This window comes from Theobroma cacao, chromosome 2 (assembly GCF_000208745.1).
Source record: "Theobroma cacao cultivar B97-61/B2 chromosome 2, Criollo_cocoa_genome_V2, whole genome shotgun sequence".
Classification (NCBI taxonomy): Eukaryota; Viridiplantae; Streptophyta; class Magnoliopsida; order Malvales; family Malvaceae; genus Theobroma; species Theobroma cacao.
In genome coordinates this window covers 3,563,433-3,579,995 of record NC_030851.1, presented here as the reverse complement: position 1 = coordinate 3,579,995, position 16,563 = coordinate 3,563,433, and the positions used below count along the sequence as shown (strand labels likewise).

Genomic DNA, 16,563 nt, shown 5'->3' with positions numbered 1-16,563 from the left:
AGAAACATTTCTATAAACAGCTATCACCACAACGAACAACTGAAAACTGTAACTAAAAGCTCAGCCTGTATAATTTTAGAAAAAAGCACACCGGTTATTTATTTATTCTCCTTGATATCAAACAAGCACACTGCATATGGTTCAATATTTTGGAGAACAAATTAGCGTATTAGATACCACCATTATTTTTAATTCTGCAAAAGGAAACCAGATAAAATATCACAAATCTATCCTGCCTTTCCATATAAGAAAACCATAGATCAGCTTAGGATGTATACAGCCAGGTTATGCATGCAGCAAATCAGTTCCAGTTAGTTATCTAAGCACAGAAGCCAACCTTTTCACATAAAACACCTAACCTAACCTCAGATTCTTACAGTTTGCACAGATGACAAACACATAAATTCATGATGTTTTGTGTTTGATAATGCCAAGAATTAACCATTCACACAGGGCAGTATACCATAGAAAAAAAAGTTATTTGAATTTCAAACCATTTAGCATGATGCATGAAGCAATAAAACTGGAAATATTAATGCACATCTCAAGGCTCCAGAAACCATAAATTTGAGTACCTGCTAAGAACTTCCACAAACAGAACCCAATAAATAGACACATTAAAGGAAAGTGAAGAATTTTCCAACATCTATAGAATGCCACAATCGACAAAATCCTCTATTCCATCTTTAAACATACTTCTCGACTCTCATTAACAACAGAAGCTCACAGCTCAAGATAAAATGAAATGAAAATTTCAGTTGTTTAATAATTTTCATTAGTGTCTCTAGACAACAATACAGCTTTGGAAAGACTTCTTTCCAACCTTCAACTATGCCAGAGAATATGAATCGTTATCTTGCACATAGGCAGTGGAGTTCAAAAAGCCGACAAGGGTTCACTGATTGTCACGTGTCCATTTAACTTCATATGATAACTTAATAATTCAATGGTTGACCTTCTTATTCATAGTTTAATAGAAATTTTGGAATCAACTTGTAGACTTTTAAACTCAACTGCCAATGTATAGTACATTAATCCCAGAATATACACTAAGAAAGAAGTGGGCGGCTAGAATTTTTGTCAGAGAAAAAAAAGGAAAGAAACTGTCAATACAATAGCTCCGATATAACAAAATCCCTGTATAAAGGACAACAATTAAAAGTTCATCCAATTGCCCATTGTCTATCAGCAAAGAAAATAAACCCATACATGAATGAGATTAGTTTGCAGAAGAAACCATAGGACAAAATTGCATAATCTTTAGATTGTAGAACCTTAGCTCGTTTAAGGAAGTAAATTAAGACTGTGTTCAGATCACCCAAGATATGTATCACTCACCACACAGATGCTTGAAACAGCTAAATCTTGCTCTGTTGATACAGGGGATCAATTTCTTTCTCAATGTTAAAATTTCGTGGACCTTTGACCCAACCTCCATCAATGGAATCAATAGGTCCATTCAACCCATCATCCAAGAAATCACCAACCCGCTTCACTTTAACCTCCCTTGGCATAACAGGGTACTTCCCTGAAAAGCAGGCATAGCAAAAATTTGGAGAATCACTACCCAACATCTTTTTCAGGCTATCAAATGGCAGAAAAGCAAGTGAATCACATCCAATAAACTCTCTAATCTCCTCCACGCTCATCCTATTAGATATCAACTCCTCAGAGCTGGGTGTGTCCACTCCATAATAACAAGACCCAATAATTGGTGGGCTTGCAATCCTCATGTGAACCTCCTTGGCCCCTGCCTCTTTAATCAACCGAACAATTTTTGAAGATGTGGTTCCTCTCACAATTGAGTCATCCACGACCACGACCCTCTTTCCTTCCAATACACCACGAACCGGTGAAAGCTTAAGCTTCACACCAAAGTCCCTAATCTTCTGGGAAGGCTCAATAAAAGTTCTTCCAACATAGTGAGACCTGATCAGCCCTTGCTGAAATGCCACCCCTGCTTTGGCTGCATAACCAAGTGCAGCCACCACCCCCGAATCTGGCACTGCAATCACAACATCGCAGTCAACAGGAGCCTCAGTAGCAAGTATTTCCCCAAAAATATGTCGTGACTCATAAACAGACTTTCCAAAAATAACAGAATTAGGCAGAGCAAAATAGATATGCTCAAAAATACATTGTTTTGGTTCAGGGTGGGGCATCAAGCAAAGTGATTGGACCCCATCTTTTTTATCCACCACCAAAACTTCACCAGGATACACTTCTCTCTCATATGTTGCCTCAATCAAATCAAGAGCACAAGTCTCAGAGGCAAACACCACAGCACCATTACTCCTTCTCCCCATTACCAAAGGCCTAAACCCATAGGGGTCACGTACTGCAACAAGCTTATCCTCAGTCGCAAACACCATGGAGTAAGCCCCTTCAAGCTTCTCACAAGCATCAACAATCCTCAAAAAGAAAGGCCTAGCCTTTGAAATAGCAATCAAATGAAGCACAACCTCAGTATCAGAACTAGTATTAAAAATTGAACCATTATCTTCAAGCATAGCTCTCAAAGCTCTATAGTTTACTAAGTTTCCATTGTGCGCAACCCCAACAGACCCAAACCTGTAGCCAGCAACAAAAGGCTGCACATTTTTTAGCATAGAAGAACCAGCAGTTGAATATCTAACATGTCCAATAGCCATTTCACCAGGCAATTGATCAAGCTTAGACTCATTAAACACTTCAGATACCAAACCAACCCCAGTAACTGATTGAAGAACATTGTTATTCACTGCTACAATACCTGCACCTTCTTGTCCACGATGCTGAAGCGCGTGGAGAGCCAAATAACAGAGACGTGACGCTTCAGGGTCACCAAAGATACCCACAACACCACACTCTTCACGTGGCTTATCATCATCATCACTAAAAGAAGAGACAAAACCGTCTTCTGGGTCACTTTTGTTTGTTGAGAAGAAGTCAGAGATGGGATTTTTAGAGGAGGTGGAAAACTGAGGTTTCTGGGTATGGAGAACAGTTTTGTGAGGGAAAGCAGAGGGTTTTGGCAGGGTTTTTTGAAAGAGTGAAAAGGGGGCTTTTTGAGGCGGGTTCAGAGAAAAAGAAGAGTTTTTAGAGATGGGTTTTGAGAGAGTTGATGAAGAGGACAAAGAAGAGAGATTGGCGGTGGATGCCATGGATGGCTTCTGTTCTGTTTAGGAGTTTTGCCCTGGGAAGAGAGGGAGAAGTAACAGAGTTTAGGACGCAGGTAGTTTTAAAAGTAGACGCTCTCTTTCTAGGTTTTTGGACTCCGGGAGAATCAAAGGTACCTTTGATTTTGTGACCTAAGACTGAGGTGGGCCTGTCACCGCGTGATTCTCCTTTGATAGATATGCTTGTGAGAATTGGCTTTTACCTATTACAACTTAAATAGCCCTCCTCCTACTGCCGTTTAGGGAAAAAAAATCTCAGCCTTTTGAATCCCAAGTATCTGATTTTTACTCATATAAGATTCATAACAAATCATATAAATGTATTATCAAATTTTTATTTTTCATATTCCATGCATAAGAGATAATAATTTTACTTTTTTAAAATATCAGATTCTAATTATATTTTTTCCAAAAGAAAATTAAATCAAACTCAATTTAACTTTTCATAATTCGGTGACTATAAATTTAAACACTTTATTCGAAAGTTGACTATGAATTATTAATAAAACATCATAATTATTAGAATTTAAGACTTCTTTGTTTTTCTCGTTTCAAAATTAACATCATTCCAATTTTAACCCTATTCTCTTTTAATCAAAGAATTTATTCATATTAGAAAACGATGCATGCACTTTTTATTGAATTATACGTTTAGGTGCTTAAAATTTAAAACTGAAAGACTTTCTTTTATCAGTATGATTATGAGACTAATATAAGCATATATTGCAATTTGTCCTTTTTGGGTTTTAGGTACTTTATTTTTTAAAATTAAAAAAAAAGAATTCAAACCTACTCTTTAGATATTGAATCACACAATAACTAACAAGCCAAATACCTAGATGCTAAGTACTCTATTTTATCTCTTAAGTGTGATTTTTATTCAACTTTTTAATATTTTATGGTCAGCCCAAATTTAAGGAGTGGGGCAAGGAGTGGCTTAGGGAGGCAGTCGGTCCACCCTTCACGTGTAGTAAGGAAAGGTCTATCCTAGGCCGTTTCTATAATGGAAAAGTGCTTTGTGTAAGACACACCTCTTGGAGCAAGAAGCCTTAGCACGCAAACGAGATTTGGACTCTTTTCCCTACTGAACAAGGCCAAACTGAATTCAGATTCCAGCTCTTGCTGCATTGCCCTTGTTGGGGAGATTTCGTTGCTTGGCAATGTAGATATTTTGGTAAAATGATGAATGGGGAAATGGGTTTACAAGGAAAACTTTGTACAATAAAGGAAAAATGGAAAGAATCTGGCGAAGTTTGCGATTTGGGTTTGGCGTAAGGGAATGAATGCCAACCCACCACACAAAAATGGCATTCCCGCAACGGATTTCCTTTTATTTGTATGTAAATTGTGCGATTGATTTCCCTGTCTTTCCTTACCCTTTCCTCCCCTGGGAGTTCTATGAACGTGATGGGTGGGGGGGACATAGTAGAAAACAATCCACATCCAAAGAAGGGTCAAAACAAAACGACTCTGTTGTCTTTGAAAGCGAGACTTGAGTTCCCACCGACCAAACACTAATGGCTACAGAACGTACGGACTTGAGGACAAGGGGGGACATACCCACCATCTCTCTTTCTTAAATTAAACCCATATCCTTCCATTCTACCTTAATTAGGTTCTAAGAGGGCATGCAAATGTCTATTACTCTCTCTATATATATTTCTTTGTTTTTCCCTCATTTTTGTTCTTTTTTCTATCTATGTAAATACTAAAAAGAAAGAAAAACAAATGATCATTATTAACGATTAGTCCGAACTTAAATTATACTACTTCAACTAGATTGTTATATATATATATTGACGTTGTCGTTCATAAATAATTACTTTATTAAGGATGGACTATACTTGCTTAGTTTAATAATTAATATTCTATTTTAAAAGGTTTGAAGTTTGAGATTCGGATTCATAAAGTACACATTGCAGTTGAAGAAGCCGGTCCGGAATACATTTTTCCTTTTTGGTAACATTTTTGTTGGTATTCTTAGGAAACATCAAATTCAAAACCATATTATAAAAAAAAAAAAAGGAACTTAGGGAAATTATAAATTTAGTTATATATTGGGCGGATAAAGTTTACTGGTTGAGTGCATTTTTTGAAATTTTTTTAGTCCAAAAGGTTGTGAGGGCCCAGCCCACCAAACCAATATTAGCCCATGAACGCTGTCGGTTAACTATTCCAAAAGCCCCATTTTCCATTTCGGGCTAAGAATAACGAGCGAAACGTGTTCGTTTCGGAGATCAGCTCCACGAGCAATAAAGTAGGCACAACCCCACCCAGTTAAAACCCTGAGATTGAACAATATTGTAGTCGTCAGACTCAGAGCCCCAATAAAATTGCTAGGGCAAGAGCTTTTTCTCAGTGCAGACTCTTTCTTCTGAACCTCCGTCGCCCAAATTCAGCAAAACAAAAAAGGCAAAGCGATGGCGCCGCCTCCTGGACCTTACTCCGGCACCAGCACTCTTGCTCTCGTAATTTTCTTTCCCTCTTTTTTTTTTTGGGTTTTCTTGTCGGCACTGCAAAAAGAAGAGAAATAAATAAATATATATAGATCTCATTTTGCTTCTTCCCCAAGAAAATCATCTGAATTTTTTGTTTTTGGTTTAATTGGGTAATTATCGTTTGTGTTATAGGTGGCTCGTGCGTCTGCTTTCTCTTTTGGGCTCGTTTATGGAAGCATGAAGCTCAAGTTCCTTAAGGTACTTCCTTTGTTGCTTTTATTTCATATTTTCTGCTTTCAATTTCCTTTTCTTTTTGTTTGATTGTAATTTAAGAATGTATTTGAAATTCAGGCCCTATTATTGCAATTGGATATACGTTTGATCGAAAATGTTAAATATTGAGGGAAAAGGGTGCTAGTCATGTTAGCTGCTAAGAGGCATTGTTGTGTTGTTTTCGTTTTGATTTGTTTCATGTGTATTTATTTTTCGAGGTTGCGATAAGCGTGGTGATCTCATGTATTGTTATGATCAGATTATTAGGATCAGATGGTTTAGTTTATATAATCTTGAAAACTTTTTTGGGCTATGCACCTTTCTTATACAAGGAGGAAGTTTCTTCTATCAGCACATTTACGAGCATATGTTGGTTGGTATAAATAATGTGAGAGTATTTCGGAAAACATCGTAGATGTCAGACACCCCATAAAGTATTTTGGAAATATAATCTTAAGAATTTACATGATTACCTTTTGGCATCTAATGTTTCTATCTAGGAAGTGTGATCAGATCACTTGCTTTACATGCTAATGCATTTTCATAGATGCATGGGATGCCATATGTAGTTTGGAAATTTCAGTTTAAAGTATAGGTAGACAGGTTTTGGCTTGTGCTAAATATCTATGCAGTCATTCAATTAAGAGTATGAGAGATTGTTGAAATCTGTAGTTGTGATCTAGATTTGAGCTGTTGTTGTTCTGAGGTGATAGTAATATGCTTCATCAATGGTGGCTTTCTGTTTGTTTCTTTGAAATACTTTGAGAAGAATATTCTGCCTTTGTTTTAGAGATGAGTGAAGACAAACAAATGCTTACATATTGCTTTTTATTTTTGCGATCAGGCAAAGGCAAAGTCTCAAAAGAAAGCTGAAGCAAAGGCTCACCACTAAAGCAGAGGGGTTTTGTTCATAGTTGCATGCATGAGTTGAGTTTGGTGTAGGAATAATGCATATCAATGGAATTGTACCAGTTTTTCATTTTGGCCTGCAGCATTTGTGGACCATGACTTACCTGTCTCTAAAAATTTTTTGAGAGTTATCAACTTGGTCCTTCAAGTATTATTTTTTCAGTTGGCAATGGTTACACTATTTATGTTTAGTTTCTGTTCTGTAATTCGCAATGGGCAAGCTGTTGGATGATTATATGCTCCCCGGACTGGTTCAAAATAATAATTCTGTCACTTTTTGGCTCCCAAAATCTGGTGCATTTTTTAAAATCTTGTGCAGCATTAGTTCTTTCCTCAATCGTGGCGACCAAAGTATTCAAGGTTTCAACTATTCTTTTACATTAATCAACTGTTATCTTTATTTTTCCTTTGTTCTTTCTGGGGTATAAAGCATTTATTTTTTTGTGAGATAGGCGAACGTTCTATGGTGCTAGACTCGTTTTTGTTTAGGGAGTGGACTGAATGCTGCTCTCAGCTTATTGTTAGCAGGCATTGAAACAGTATCCGTGCTAAAATAGTCTAATCTTTTCAGTAAGGTTTGCACTTTGCACACGCAAGTTCCTATTACACCATTGGCTTAAATGTTAATTGCTACGTTTCTCCCACCATTCTTGTGCCGTGTAAAACTAGTTTCAAAGAACTGATAGGCTCTTCTATAACCTCGTATGAAATCTGGTTTCAAATATTGATGGGAGGCTTTACAGAATACAGTGCACAATCAAGAGTACCTTTCCACTTTTCAAAAAACAAATCAAGAGTACCTTTCCATGCAAGGTTTAAGACAGTTGTGGCGGTTTTAAACTCAAACAAACCACAACTCTTGCATACCGGACCTGGGACCCGATTTCTCACGTTGGGCATCTGCACTAGAAACTGTTTCAAGTAAAATCTGTACTCTATAGGTTGATGCAACCATAACTTATACTAATACCCTGCTCCTGATTAAAGAGTTAGGCAATGAAGTGCATCCCTTGACTAAGCTAGCAATCCAAATCTATCATAAACCGATTAAGCAAGGCACGGAAAAACATAATCCTGAGGCAGAAAGTTATTTACATGATTACTTTGTTGAAAATGACCGCGGTTGAATGTCTTAACATCTGGAATCCTCCAACCTAGACTAGCATTTAGAGTTAACAAATTGATCATTACATTATGTATATATCACACAAGAACAAAAATGTGAAAACAAGGCAAAATTTTGGATAGATTCATGTAGAATGACATGGAAGGAGAGATGCTTCAGATAAAGGCAGCGGCATCAAATGAGAAGACTTGCTGCTGTCAACACATTAACAAATGCTTCAATAAGTACTCTTTCATAAACTAACAGTAAAGTATTTATGCAAAATGGAAAAACATGCCCTAGCTATATGCTGTTGAATGGAAAGTATCATACAATCTCATTGTACATGCGGCCGTTTAGAGATGAGTCTAGTCATCTTATTGATGTCTTTCCTAAACCATCAAGAAACCTATATCAGAAACCAAAATATGTTGTAGACCTAAAACTACCAATCTCCATATCAATGGGATGAGGTTTTCAAAATCCTATTATGACCCACCATTTCTCAAGTATGAGCACTATAAAGTTTCTGAGTTTCCACGCAACAAGGATGAAGTTATCAAAATCCTATTATGACCTACCAGTTTTAACCAAAATGAGGTGAATTGTTATGGACCTTCCAGTCATAATTTTTTTTTTAATTATATACCCTCTCACTTATTTATTAAAAATCCAGAGAGCTTGGGTTCAAGCAAGAAATCAGCCTCAAGCACCATTGCGCAAAACTAAATCCACAAGGAGAAACAAACCTGTGAAATTGTTACAACAACAACTTCATTCTGCCCTCAGGAAATGCGAGTAACTGAGAAGGCAATTACTTTACGTAAATAATATCTTCTTCATCAGGGTCATCACCCTCCCAATCTCTGTCCTCTTGAGGTGAATCAGATGATTCAAATTCTTCTTCATCTTCATCTGTTGCAAGCTTTTTCTCAGCCTTTATTTTATCTAATATTGCAATCACCTTAAACAGGAGAGCGAATCAGAATCAGCTGATGATGTAAATATGCTGATGCAATTATCCACACTCTACTGCAACAAACAAGTAGAATTACCATCACTAAAAACATAGATTTCAAGTACTTACCCTGCTTCCTCTCTCCAGAGATTCATCTTCAATAAAGCGTATCTCGGGAGTAAGCCGCAACTTCATACGCTTCCCCAGCTCACTTCTAACGTATTTCGATTTTGACTTCAACCCAGCAAGTGCAATCTCCTTCCCTCTCTCGTCACCAAAAACAGACACATATACTTTAACAACCTACTATCATGGACAAAAAAGTGTGAACTATTTGGTTACATACTTTTTTTTAAAAATTAATCAAACATCAGTACACTGCAATGTTATAATATAAAATTAGGTGCCTTAGGAAATGGAGACTTCCTGGTCATCAGTTTGGACATAATAATTTCTTTGCACGCCCTATGTGTTTCCACTTTCCATCTTGCCAATGACAATCGGCCATACAAAATTCAAGCAAAGCATAGTCACCTATAACCCAAATTTGTTATTACTTTTCCTTTCAACCCCAAGTCCCCTAATGCCAACCATACACAAACTCAGAAAATTAAAGAGACATATCATTCACCTGAACAAAAATTACACTACATGGTTCAACTTCTTGCCCTCCTCATATTTAGCAACAAAAAGGATTAATTTTCAGAACCTCACACTTAACCATAAAATAAAACAAAACTTTTCTACTTCATAAGCTCACATTTCCATCACACTTGTCAAATCACAAGCTGCTACAAGAAGAACCCAGAAAACAGAAGTAGCAGAATTCACTATAAATGTAAGTATTTATACATATATGTACATATGGGTACCTGTAAATCAGTTGAAACTTCAACATCACTTATGGTAGTAAGAGAAGAGAGGTAACGGTCGGCTCCCAAGGCGGCTTCAGGCAAGACAGCGTATTGCAACACTTTGTCTGTTAAGAGCATGTCGGAAAGCTCCCTCCTTATCTGTTTCGCTACCATTTTAACTCTCCTTGGATTGGCCATGCACTTTATGGTTGCGCCTGTTGTGGGGTTGGTGCGTAGGTGAATATGGGCCGTTGGTTTTGGGGTGGGGAAAGAACATGGTTTGAGATGGACGGTTGTGATCGGGAGGTGGTGGTGGAGGAGTACGTGGGGCATTGCTACAGGGGGCTGCCTTGGTCTTCCTCTTCTGGTTGTTGCGAGAGCGTACGAGATTGGGGAGGAAAGGAAATCGAAGATCGAAGAGGAAGAGAGAAATATCCTTTTCTATAAATATGAGGGGTGCTTTGGTCATTCCAGTGGAATTCTAAAATGTTAGTATGTGAGAAAACCAAAAAGGGTTGCCTTTGAACAAATGAAGGGGAAATTTTGAGAATGCAATGAGAAAGAAAGGGAAATCCCGTGGAAACGTTAATTACGTAAACGACGGGGTTTTCTTTTCTTCGGTCATTGCTATGCTGTGACTGAATTGCCCATGAAATTGCGAGCGTCATTTGTCCGAAACACCCTTCCAGCTCAAAAATCTCAAAACTAACGCCTTTTCGAAAGCTTCCCCTGGAAACCGAAGTTCGAGTCTTTGAGATGAGATGATCTCTTGACCCTCTAACCCAAATCCATCAATCCGACACCCCAAATACTCATTTTCACCCCGAATTCGCGATTCAAATTCAGCCATGGAGGAACCGGAGAGAACCATGGTTGACGTAAGAGAAGAGCTCATGGTTTCACCAACAGGCCAAAACCAAAACCCTTGTTCAAGAACAGCCCATTTTCTCAAACCCATTTTCAGTTCCCTCGAAAACCCACTTCCCAAGCTTCCTTCACAATGTCTTTCCTCTCTGGAAGAGTCCTCTCTTGAACCCAAAAATCTGCCTTTGAGTATCAGTTTTCACGGGTGGAGATGCAGAGCAAAGAATTGGTCCACATGGATTGAAAAGATGGCTGCTTTACATGAATCAACTTGGAAGAAAGCGGGTATCTTTGAAGCCATCATGAATTCAACTTATCAAATCAAGAGAAACAATGATTTGATTTTTGGTTTAGCTGAGAAATGGTGTTGTGAGACCAAAAGTTTCATCTTTTCTTGGGGTGAAGTAAGTGTTACACTTGAAGATATCATGATTCTAGGGGGTTTCTCTGTTCTGGGTTCCCCTGTTTTAACCCCATTCGAAACTGAAGAATTGAAGGAAGTAGAAGAGAGTTTAAAAACTGCAAGAATTGAAATTGTGAGAAGCAAAGCTAAAAAGGCTTGCCCTCGTTTGTGGATGCAGAAATTCATGGACACTGGCAGTGAATTTGAGCATGAAGCGTTTCTTGCCTTTTGGCTTTCAAGGTATGTTTTTACCAATGCACATGAAACAATTAGGGAACATGTTTTCTCTATTGCCATTCATTTAGCTAGAGGGACAAGACTTGCGTTAGCACCTGCCGTACTTGCTAGTATCTATAGAGATTTGTGTTTGTTGAAAGATGCAATTACTGCTTCAACTAAATTGGGGAAAGAAGAGGTGTTTACGCTTACCCTCTGGTCACCATTTCAACTAGTTCAGGTCTGGGCTTGGGAGAGATTCGCAGAGCTAAGACCAAAACCAAATTCAATAGCAAAGGGTGAGCCAAGGTTGGTTCAATGGCATGATGTTAGTTGCAAGGTTGAGAACGTGAGGTTAGCTCTAGAGTCAGCTAGTGGAAGTTTTGAATGGCGTCCTTATGCCATGCAGATTGATAACTGGAAACAACCTAAGTTTTATAGAGAGAATGAAGTTTGTATATCGATCACTGCACGTCTCGACAAAGAATTAGAGTCCTTTGCTCGATGCTTGAAGGCCAGTGAGCTAGTGGGACTTGACTGTGTAGAACAGTACCTTCCGCATCGCGTTGCAATGCAATTTGGAATAGACCAAGATATTCCAGATAGTGTTCCTCGATCAGATGAGACTCCTGAAATTGCCTGGCTCAATTACTGTGAATCACTCAGTGGTGTGAAATTATACATTCCATCTCGGCTCTATAAAGCTGGTGTTACCGCCCAATACTTGAATTGGTGGAAGCAGTCAGTGTTGGAGAGTAAGGGCAAAGCTAAGGGCTTGAAGAAATCAGCAAAGAATGCAAAAGGAAAGAAACATGGAAAAAGTGCCTCTGGTTGCCCTGGCTTTCATCAGAAAATAGAGAGTTTCCATGGGAAGACAGAAGCTAGTGATCCATCTGTTTCCCTTAATTGCTCTATGAAGAGCTCAAAGAAACAAGGAGATAGTGTCAAAAGGAATAATAATGGTAGTGGATCCCATTCTTGTTTTCCTCTTAAGAAATCTAAGAGTGTATCCCAGATTTTGGAAGAAAAGCAGGTAGACAACAATGATGCTACTTTTTCTGGTTCTTGTAGAAGGAACTCAAAGAAACCAGCAGAGAATCTGAAAGGAAACAAGAAAGGCAAGGAAGAATCTTCTACCCCCAGTTTTCCTTTAGGAAGCTCAAAAGAATTAGTGCCGACTTTGAAAAGGAAGGAAAAAGATGACAAGGAGTCCGCTTCTCCTGGTTTCAGAAAAAAACGTTTAAAAAAATCAGCAGAGAATTCTAAAGGAATGAGGGAAGATGCTCATGTGCCTGCCTCTTCTAGATTCTTGCTTAGAAGCTCCAAAAAATCAGCACAGGTTATCAAAGACAAGGAGGAAGGTAGCAGCAATTCTGCCTCTGAGGCTTTACCTTCAGTGAATACAAAACAACCACCTCGGACTTTGAAAAGAAAGAAGGGAAGCAATTCCCATGTTCCTATGGGTTTTACATCCAACTTTGATGGGAAGGAAGCAGAGGATTCTCCTGAGAGTAATAACCCAACAATTGCAGAAATGATGAGATCTTGCAAGAAGCGTGGTAATATTGGAGCTAAAGATTGTGATGAGGATGGAAACCCATCAGGCCATTCTCAAAGTCTTTCATCAACAATTGCAGATGATGAGGTTGTTAAATATTTGGAGCCATTAGCAATTTTGGCAGAAAAGGCTATGCAGGATGAATCTGTGCTGAGAGGAGCAGGGGAAACTTTTGAGGGTGCTTACAAGGATCATAGAGAATTACAGATGGTGCAGGAGAAAGTTGTGATGGGAGAACCAGAAAAAACTGTGAAATGTGCAAACGAGGCGAACCCAGAACATCCAGTTCACAAAATGCTAAGCATCAATGGTGTTGAAGGAGAGTGCAGTTGCTATGCGGTTGAGATACCTGGATTAACACTTGAAGCTCGGATTAGCAGGCTTGAGAAACTGGTTGAAGAGCTAAAAGCAATGAGATCTGCTTGCAAGTAGTCAGTCTAGCCATTAGCATCAAGATGTACTGTAGTCATTTTTCCTTTTTTTTTTCAATTTTTATTTTACTTTTAGAATAAATGCATATGATTTTCTTTGGTTTGATGTTGATTCAGTAGAAACAGATACAGTCATGGAACTTGCTGAGCTTTGATTTAGAAGAACATTATATGTAAAAATTTCGCTTTATTGATCAGGACAAATTATTACTGCTATGACACTCTGATGATCTCTGCTTGATCACAATGATGCATGCCACTCGAACTTCAGAGATATTTTGGTGTTTTAAGTTATTTCACCATGACTGATGTTTCAATCATGTCACTCGAAAAATAATTAATCATAGATCAGATGTTTTGTGCTAAGCGGTTTATATTTCCTTGAGATATGATGCAAATTATAGGAGGCAACTTCTCTTTTGATTGAACATTGTCAATCCTTTATGTGATGACATGAAACATGTTGCAATATCTGGTGATAAAAAGCTTTGAAGATTTATTCAGAACTTCATATCCATCCTCTCCTTCACTGGAAAATTTAGGCATCATATTGGCTGATTGCAGTATGCTGTTCACAGGGATGAAAAAAACCATTTATCACTGTTATCCCACCACCATCTTGGAAGGCTGCAGACTTTGAAAAGTTGTCATTTAAGTAGAGATTGCTTGCCTGATGATTGGGATGAAGGACGGTGGGGGGAAGATGACATGCTTAACCAGAATTTTTTTCAATACGCAGTCCTTAATAGTAGAACTGTATACCAAAATAGTTGTCAGAGTTTGGACTCTGAAGTGTATTGATCCATTATCAAATATCAACCCATCAAATCCTGGTCCAAAGAGATGTTTGCTATATCAGTTCAACGTTGCATGTGGGCGCCGGCCACGGGCTATGACCCTCTGATATGGCTACACCTAAGGTCACAAAGGGTCTTGAACTTTAGACTTGCAGGACAGGGGCTGCCTAAGAGCAAGCTATGAGATTTCCTTTCACAGCCAACTACATTGAGCATTTTTGAGTTGTGTACAAAACATTAAAAATGCTCTTACCCCTGACTCCTAGCAAGCGTTTTTTCTACGAATGAATTTCCCATATAATCCATGAAAGCTATTTCAGGTGAGATTCTGCTAGAGATCAGAACAAGCCAAAAAGAAGGGGAACTTTCAAAGAAAATAATTATTACTTTCTGCCTAACATAATCACTAGACTGCAGATTTTATGTGTCGTGATGACAGGTAGCACCGGCGCCCTCTTATGTTTCCTTCTGTCAGATTTTGAGTAACTAAACAGTAATAAATCTTCTTGTTACATAAAACAAGAAAAAAAGAATACTACTCCATAATTAAAGATCCAGAGTCCTGGTAAGTTGCTTAACTTTTATTGAATGATGATGGGGTCTGAAAATAAAAGAATATGGCTTGCGAATTTATGCATTTGGTATGACCATTTATATGGAACTATTCTCTACAAAGTAATGCCAACTCAGTACTTTTAAGAGAGCATAAAGAAGGTGACAGATAGAAGAAAGGTAGAGGAGAATCCACGACTTAGCTAATAATGAAAGCTATATATAAACTTAAGAACAACAACTTTAGCAAGATAAATTAAATGCTGGTTACTTTAAGCAACAGGATTCTTCCCAAAGAAATGGGTGGATAATTAAGTTGTTATCAATCATTTCAGATGATCATTTTCAAAGAAAAAAAATCTGCTTCTTCTTATCCATGCTTAACCATACAAAGCAAGGCTGTGTTAATCATTCTATCTGTTAATTAAGCGCGCAATATTGTCATGAAGTAGATTAAAGTTTCATCCATTGTAATTTATGGTCATTTTGCACTCCTAATTAATGCTAAGCATGGTTTTATCAAATGATTGGGATTGAACAAAGTCCTTTTTGACCAAGTCTTTCTCTTTATTCCAAGGTATGGAGCTTTACATTTTAATTAATTGATTGCTTTATACTTGCTTCGAAGTTGCTTATTTTTAATATGGAAAGTGGAATTAGTTTATTATGTAAAACCAATCTGACAACTAAAAATTAGATACCACTCCTCCAAGTGTTCATCTCTCCTCCCCTAAGTCGATGAGAAGTACAACAGAATCTCAACACTGGCCTTTCCTTCAGCTCATAATCTTCCTGTCAGGTATCTGTACTGTTCTTTCGTGCAGGCTGATTGAACTGGTTCGTGCTTATTCAAGGTTTAAGTTTAATATAAAATTCCGAGTTGCCTTGGCTACAGCAAACATCACTTCCTCTCTGCCAAAAGGACTTGGCTTAAAACTTGAGTAAATGTCCCTAAAAGTATACTTTAGATCCAAAAATAACCCTTCCAATCAGTTTCAAATAAACAGGCCCCAGCATATATTCCCTAAATCTTGCATAATTTGTTATTTTAATCATGATTACTGCGTCAAAGAAAGAAACTGGGGGAGACAAGAGATCATGGGAGTAGAAAACAACACTGAAACAGCAAACTATGCATGTTATATATTGTTTCTGTCCTTCTCATCTTTAAACTTTTTGTTATTTGAGCACTGAACTGGAACAATGATAAAAATTGAGAGGCATGAGCGATATGTTGCTGCCCATATGATTCATGAATACCATCTTGAATTGGATGTTAGGAATTAAGATCTCATGTTCCTCCTGCAGGAAAAAGCTACTAGGTTGAATAATTAGAGAAAAAAAAACAAGAATTTATATAAAAAAAATATACTGTAACATGATTTAATTGTATATGTAATGAAAATAATTAGTATGCATGCATGAACCTGCATGTTGTGTCTTGTTCGGAACTGAATTGGGTTATATAATTGTTATGAATATGGAGGAGGTTGCGGAGGCAAGGCAGGTCAAGGTCAGTCAAGGAGAGTTTTATAGGATCGTGAGAGTGATACAGGGTTTTGCATTTCAAGGACAAAAAGAATCTTATCAAATCATATCATTATAAACAAAAGGTGAGAATAATAAGACAGTCACCACACAAATTATATATATTTCCACTCTCCTTTTTTTGGTATATTTGTTGAATCCATTTTCTTTTGTGCTTCAACAAATCAATGCAAATATATCGCCCAAAGACTGCTATATATATATATATATATGTATGTATGTGGAAGAAGCACCCAAATTAAACAATGGATTGACACCAATGGCTTGATACCTAATAGTTGTTTACTGCATATTTAGGTGATGGGTGCTTGTGCCTAAACACATAATGGATTCTATGACTGAAATTTAAGAAGGGAAAGAAGTAAAACTCCCACTTTTAAGGAAAATAAACCCCGAAATACAACTACCAACCATGTGCTTAAGGCATTTACTTTACTCTAAGTAAGCAAGTGTGGATTTTTTTTCCCTACGCTTGGGAGAGAATCATTATTAGTATTAT

The 16,563-nt window shown here is 37.7% G+C and overlaps 4 protein-coding genes across 9 annotated transcripts; 2 read left to right on the top strand and 2 right to left on the bottom strand.

Moving 5' to 3' along the window:
* On the bottom strand, positions 1,095-3,320 carry LOC18607672 (amidophosphoribosyltransferase, chloroplastic). Its single transcript, XM_007041939.2, has one exon. The coding sequence runs from the start codon at positions 3,141-3,143 to the stop codon at positions 1,359-1,361; it is 1,785 nt and encodes a 594-aa protein (XP_007042001.2). The 5' UTR covers positions 3,144-3,320; the 3' UTR covers positions 1,095-1,358.
* LOC18607671 lies at positions 5,449-6,984 on the top strand. Its single transcript, XM_007041938.2, has 3 exons — positions 5,449-5,626; positions 5,789-5,854; positions 6,714-6,984. The coding sequence occupies exons 1-3, from the start codon at positions 5,579-5,581 to the stop codon at positions 6,759-6,761; spliced, it is 162 nt and encodes a 53-aa protein (XP_007042000.1). The 5' UTR covers positions 5,449-5,578; the 3' UTR covers positions 6,762-6,984.
* Positions 5,654-10,185, bottom strand: LOC18607670 (probable ribosome-binding factor A, chloroplastic). 6 transcript variants are annotated; one of them, XR_001926700.1, is made up of 4 exons: positions 9,714-10,185; positions 8,971-9,144; positions 8,633-8,847; positions 5,654-5,671 (listed from the first exon to the last, which is right to left on the bottom strand). XR_001926700.1 is itself a non-coding variant. In XM_018115701.1 (3 exons), exons 1-3 carry the CDS (start codon positions 10,026-10,028, stop codon positions 8,698-8,700), a joined length of 639 nt encoding a protein of 212 aa, XP_017971190.1. In that variant the 5' UTR covers positions 10,029-10,185; the 3' UTR covers positions 8,116-8,697. The 6 variants fall into 6 exon arrangements, 1 of the variants encoding a protein (XP_017971190.1); XR_001926697.1 differs by lacking the exon at positions 5,654-5,671 and adding an exon at positions 7,760-8,098; XR_001926696.1 differs by lacking the exon at positions 5,654-5,671 and adding an exon at positions 7,760-8,095.
* Positions 10,233-13,383, top strand: LOC18607669. The gene has a single exon (XM_018115700.1). The coding sequence runs from the start codon at positions 10,544-10,546 to the stop codon at positions 13,166-13,168; it is 2,625 nt and encodes an 874-aa protein (XP_017971189.1). The 5' UTR covers positions 10,233-10,543; the 3' UTR covers positions 13,169-13,383.

Bases quoted from the DNA above. Each gene is read 5' to 3' on its own strand.
- LOC18607672 (XM_007041939.2), bottom strand. From the start codon at position 3,143: ATGGCATCCACCGCCAATCTCTCTTCTTTGTCCTCTTCATCAACTCTC.
- LOC18607671 (XM_007041938.2), top strand. From the start codon at position 5,579: ATGGCGCCGCCTCCTGGACCTTACTCCGGCACCAGCACTCTTGCTCTC. The intron at 5,627-5,788 runs GTAATTTTCTTT...TTTGTGTTATAG, and splicing joins GCACCAGCACTCTTGCTCTC to GTGGCTCGTGCGTCTGCTTT. The intron at 5,855-6,713 runs GTACTTCCTTTG...TTTTGCGATCAG, and splicing joins TGAAGCTCAAGTTCCTTAAG to GCAAAGGCAAAGTCTCAAAA.
- LOC18607670 (XM_018115701.1), bottom strand. From the start codon at position 10,028: ATGCCCCACGTACTCCTCCACCACCACCTCCCGATCACAACCGTCCAT. The intron at 9,145-9,713 runs GTACCCATATGT...CCATGATAGTAG, and splicing joins AAGTTTCAACTGATTTACAG to GTTGTTAAAGTATATGTGTC. The intron at 8,848-8,970 runs GTAAGTACTTGA...CTCCTGTTTAAG, and splicing joins CTCTGGAGAGAGGAAGCAGG to GTGATTGCAATATTAGATAA.
- LOC18607669 (XM_018115700.1), top strand. From the start codon at position 10,544: ATGGAGGAACCGGAGAGAACCATGGTTGACGTAAGAGAAGAGCTCATG.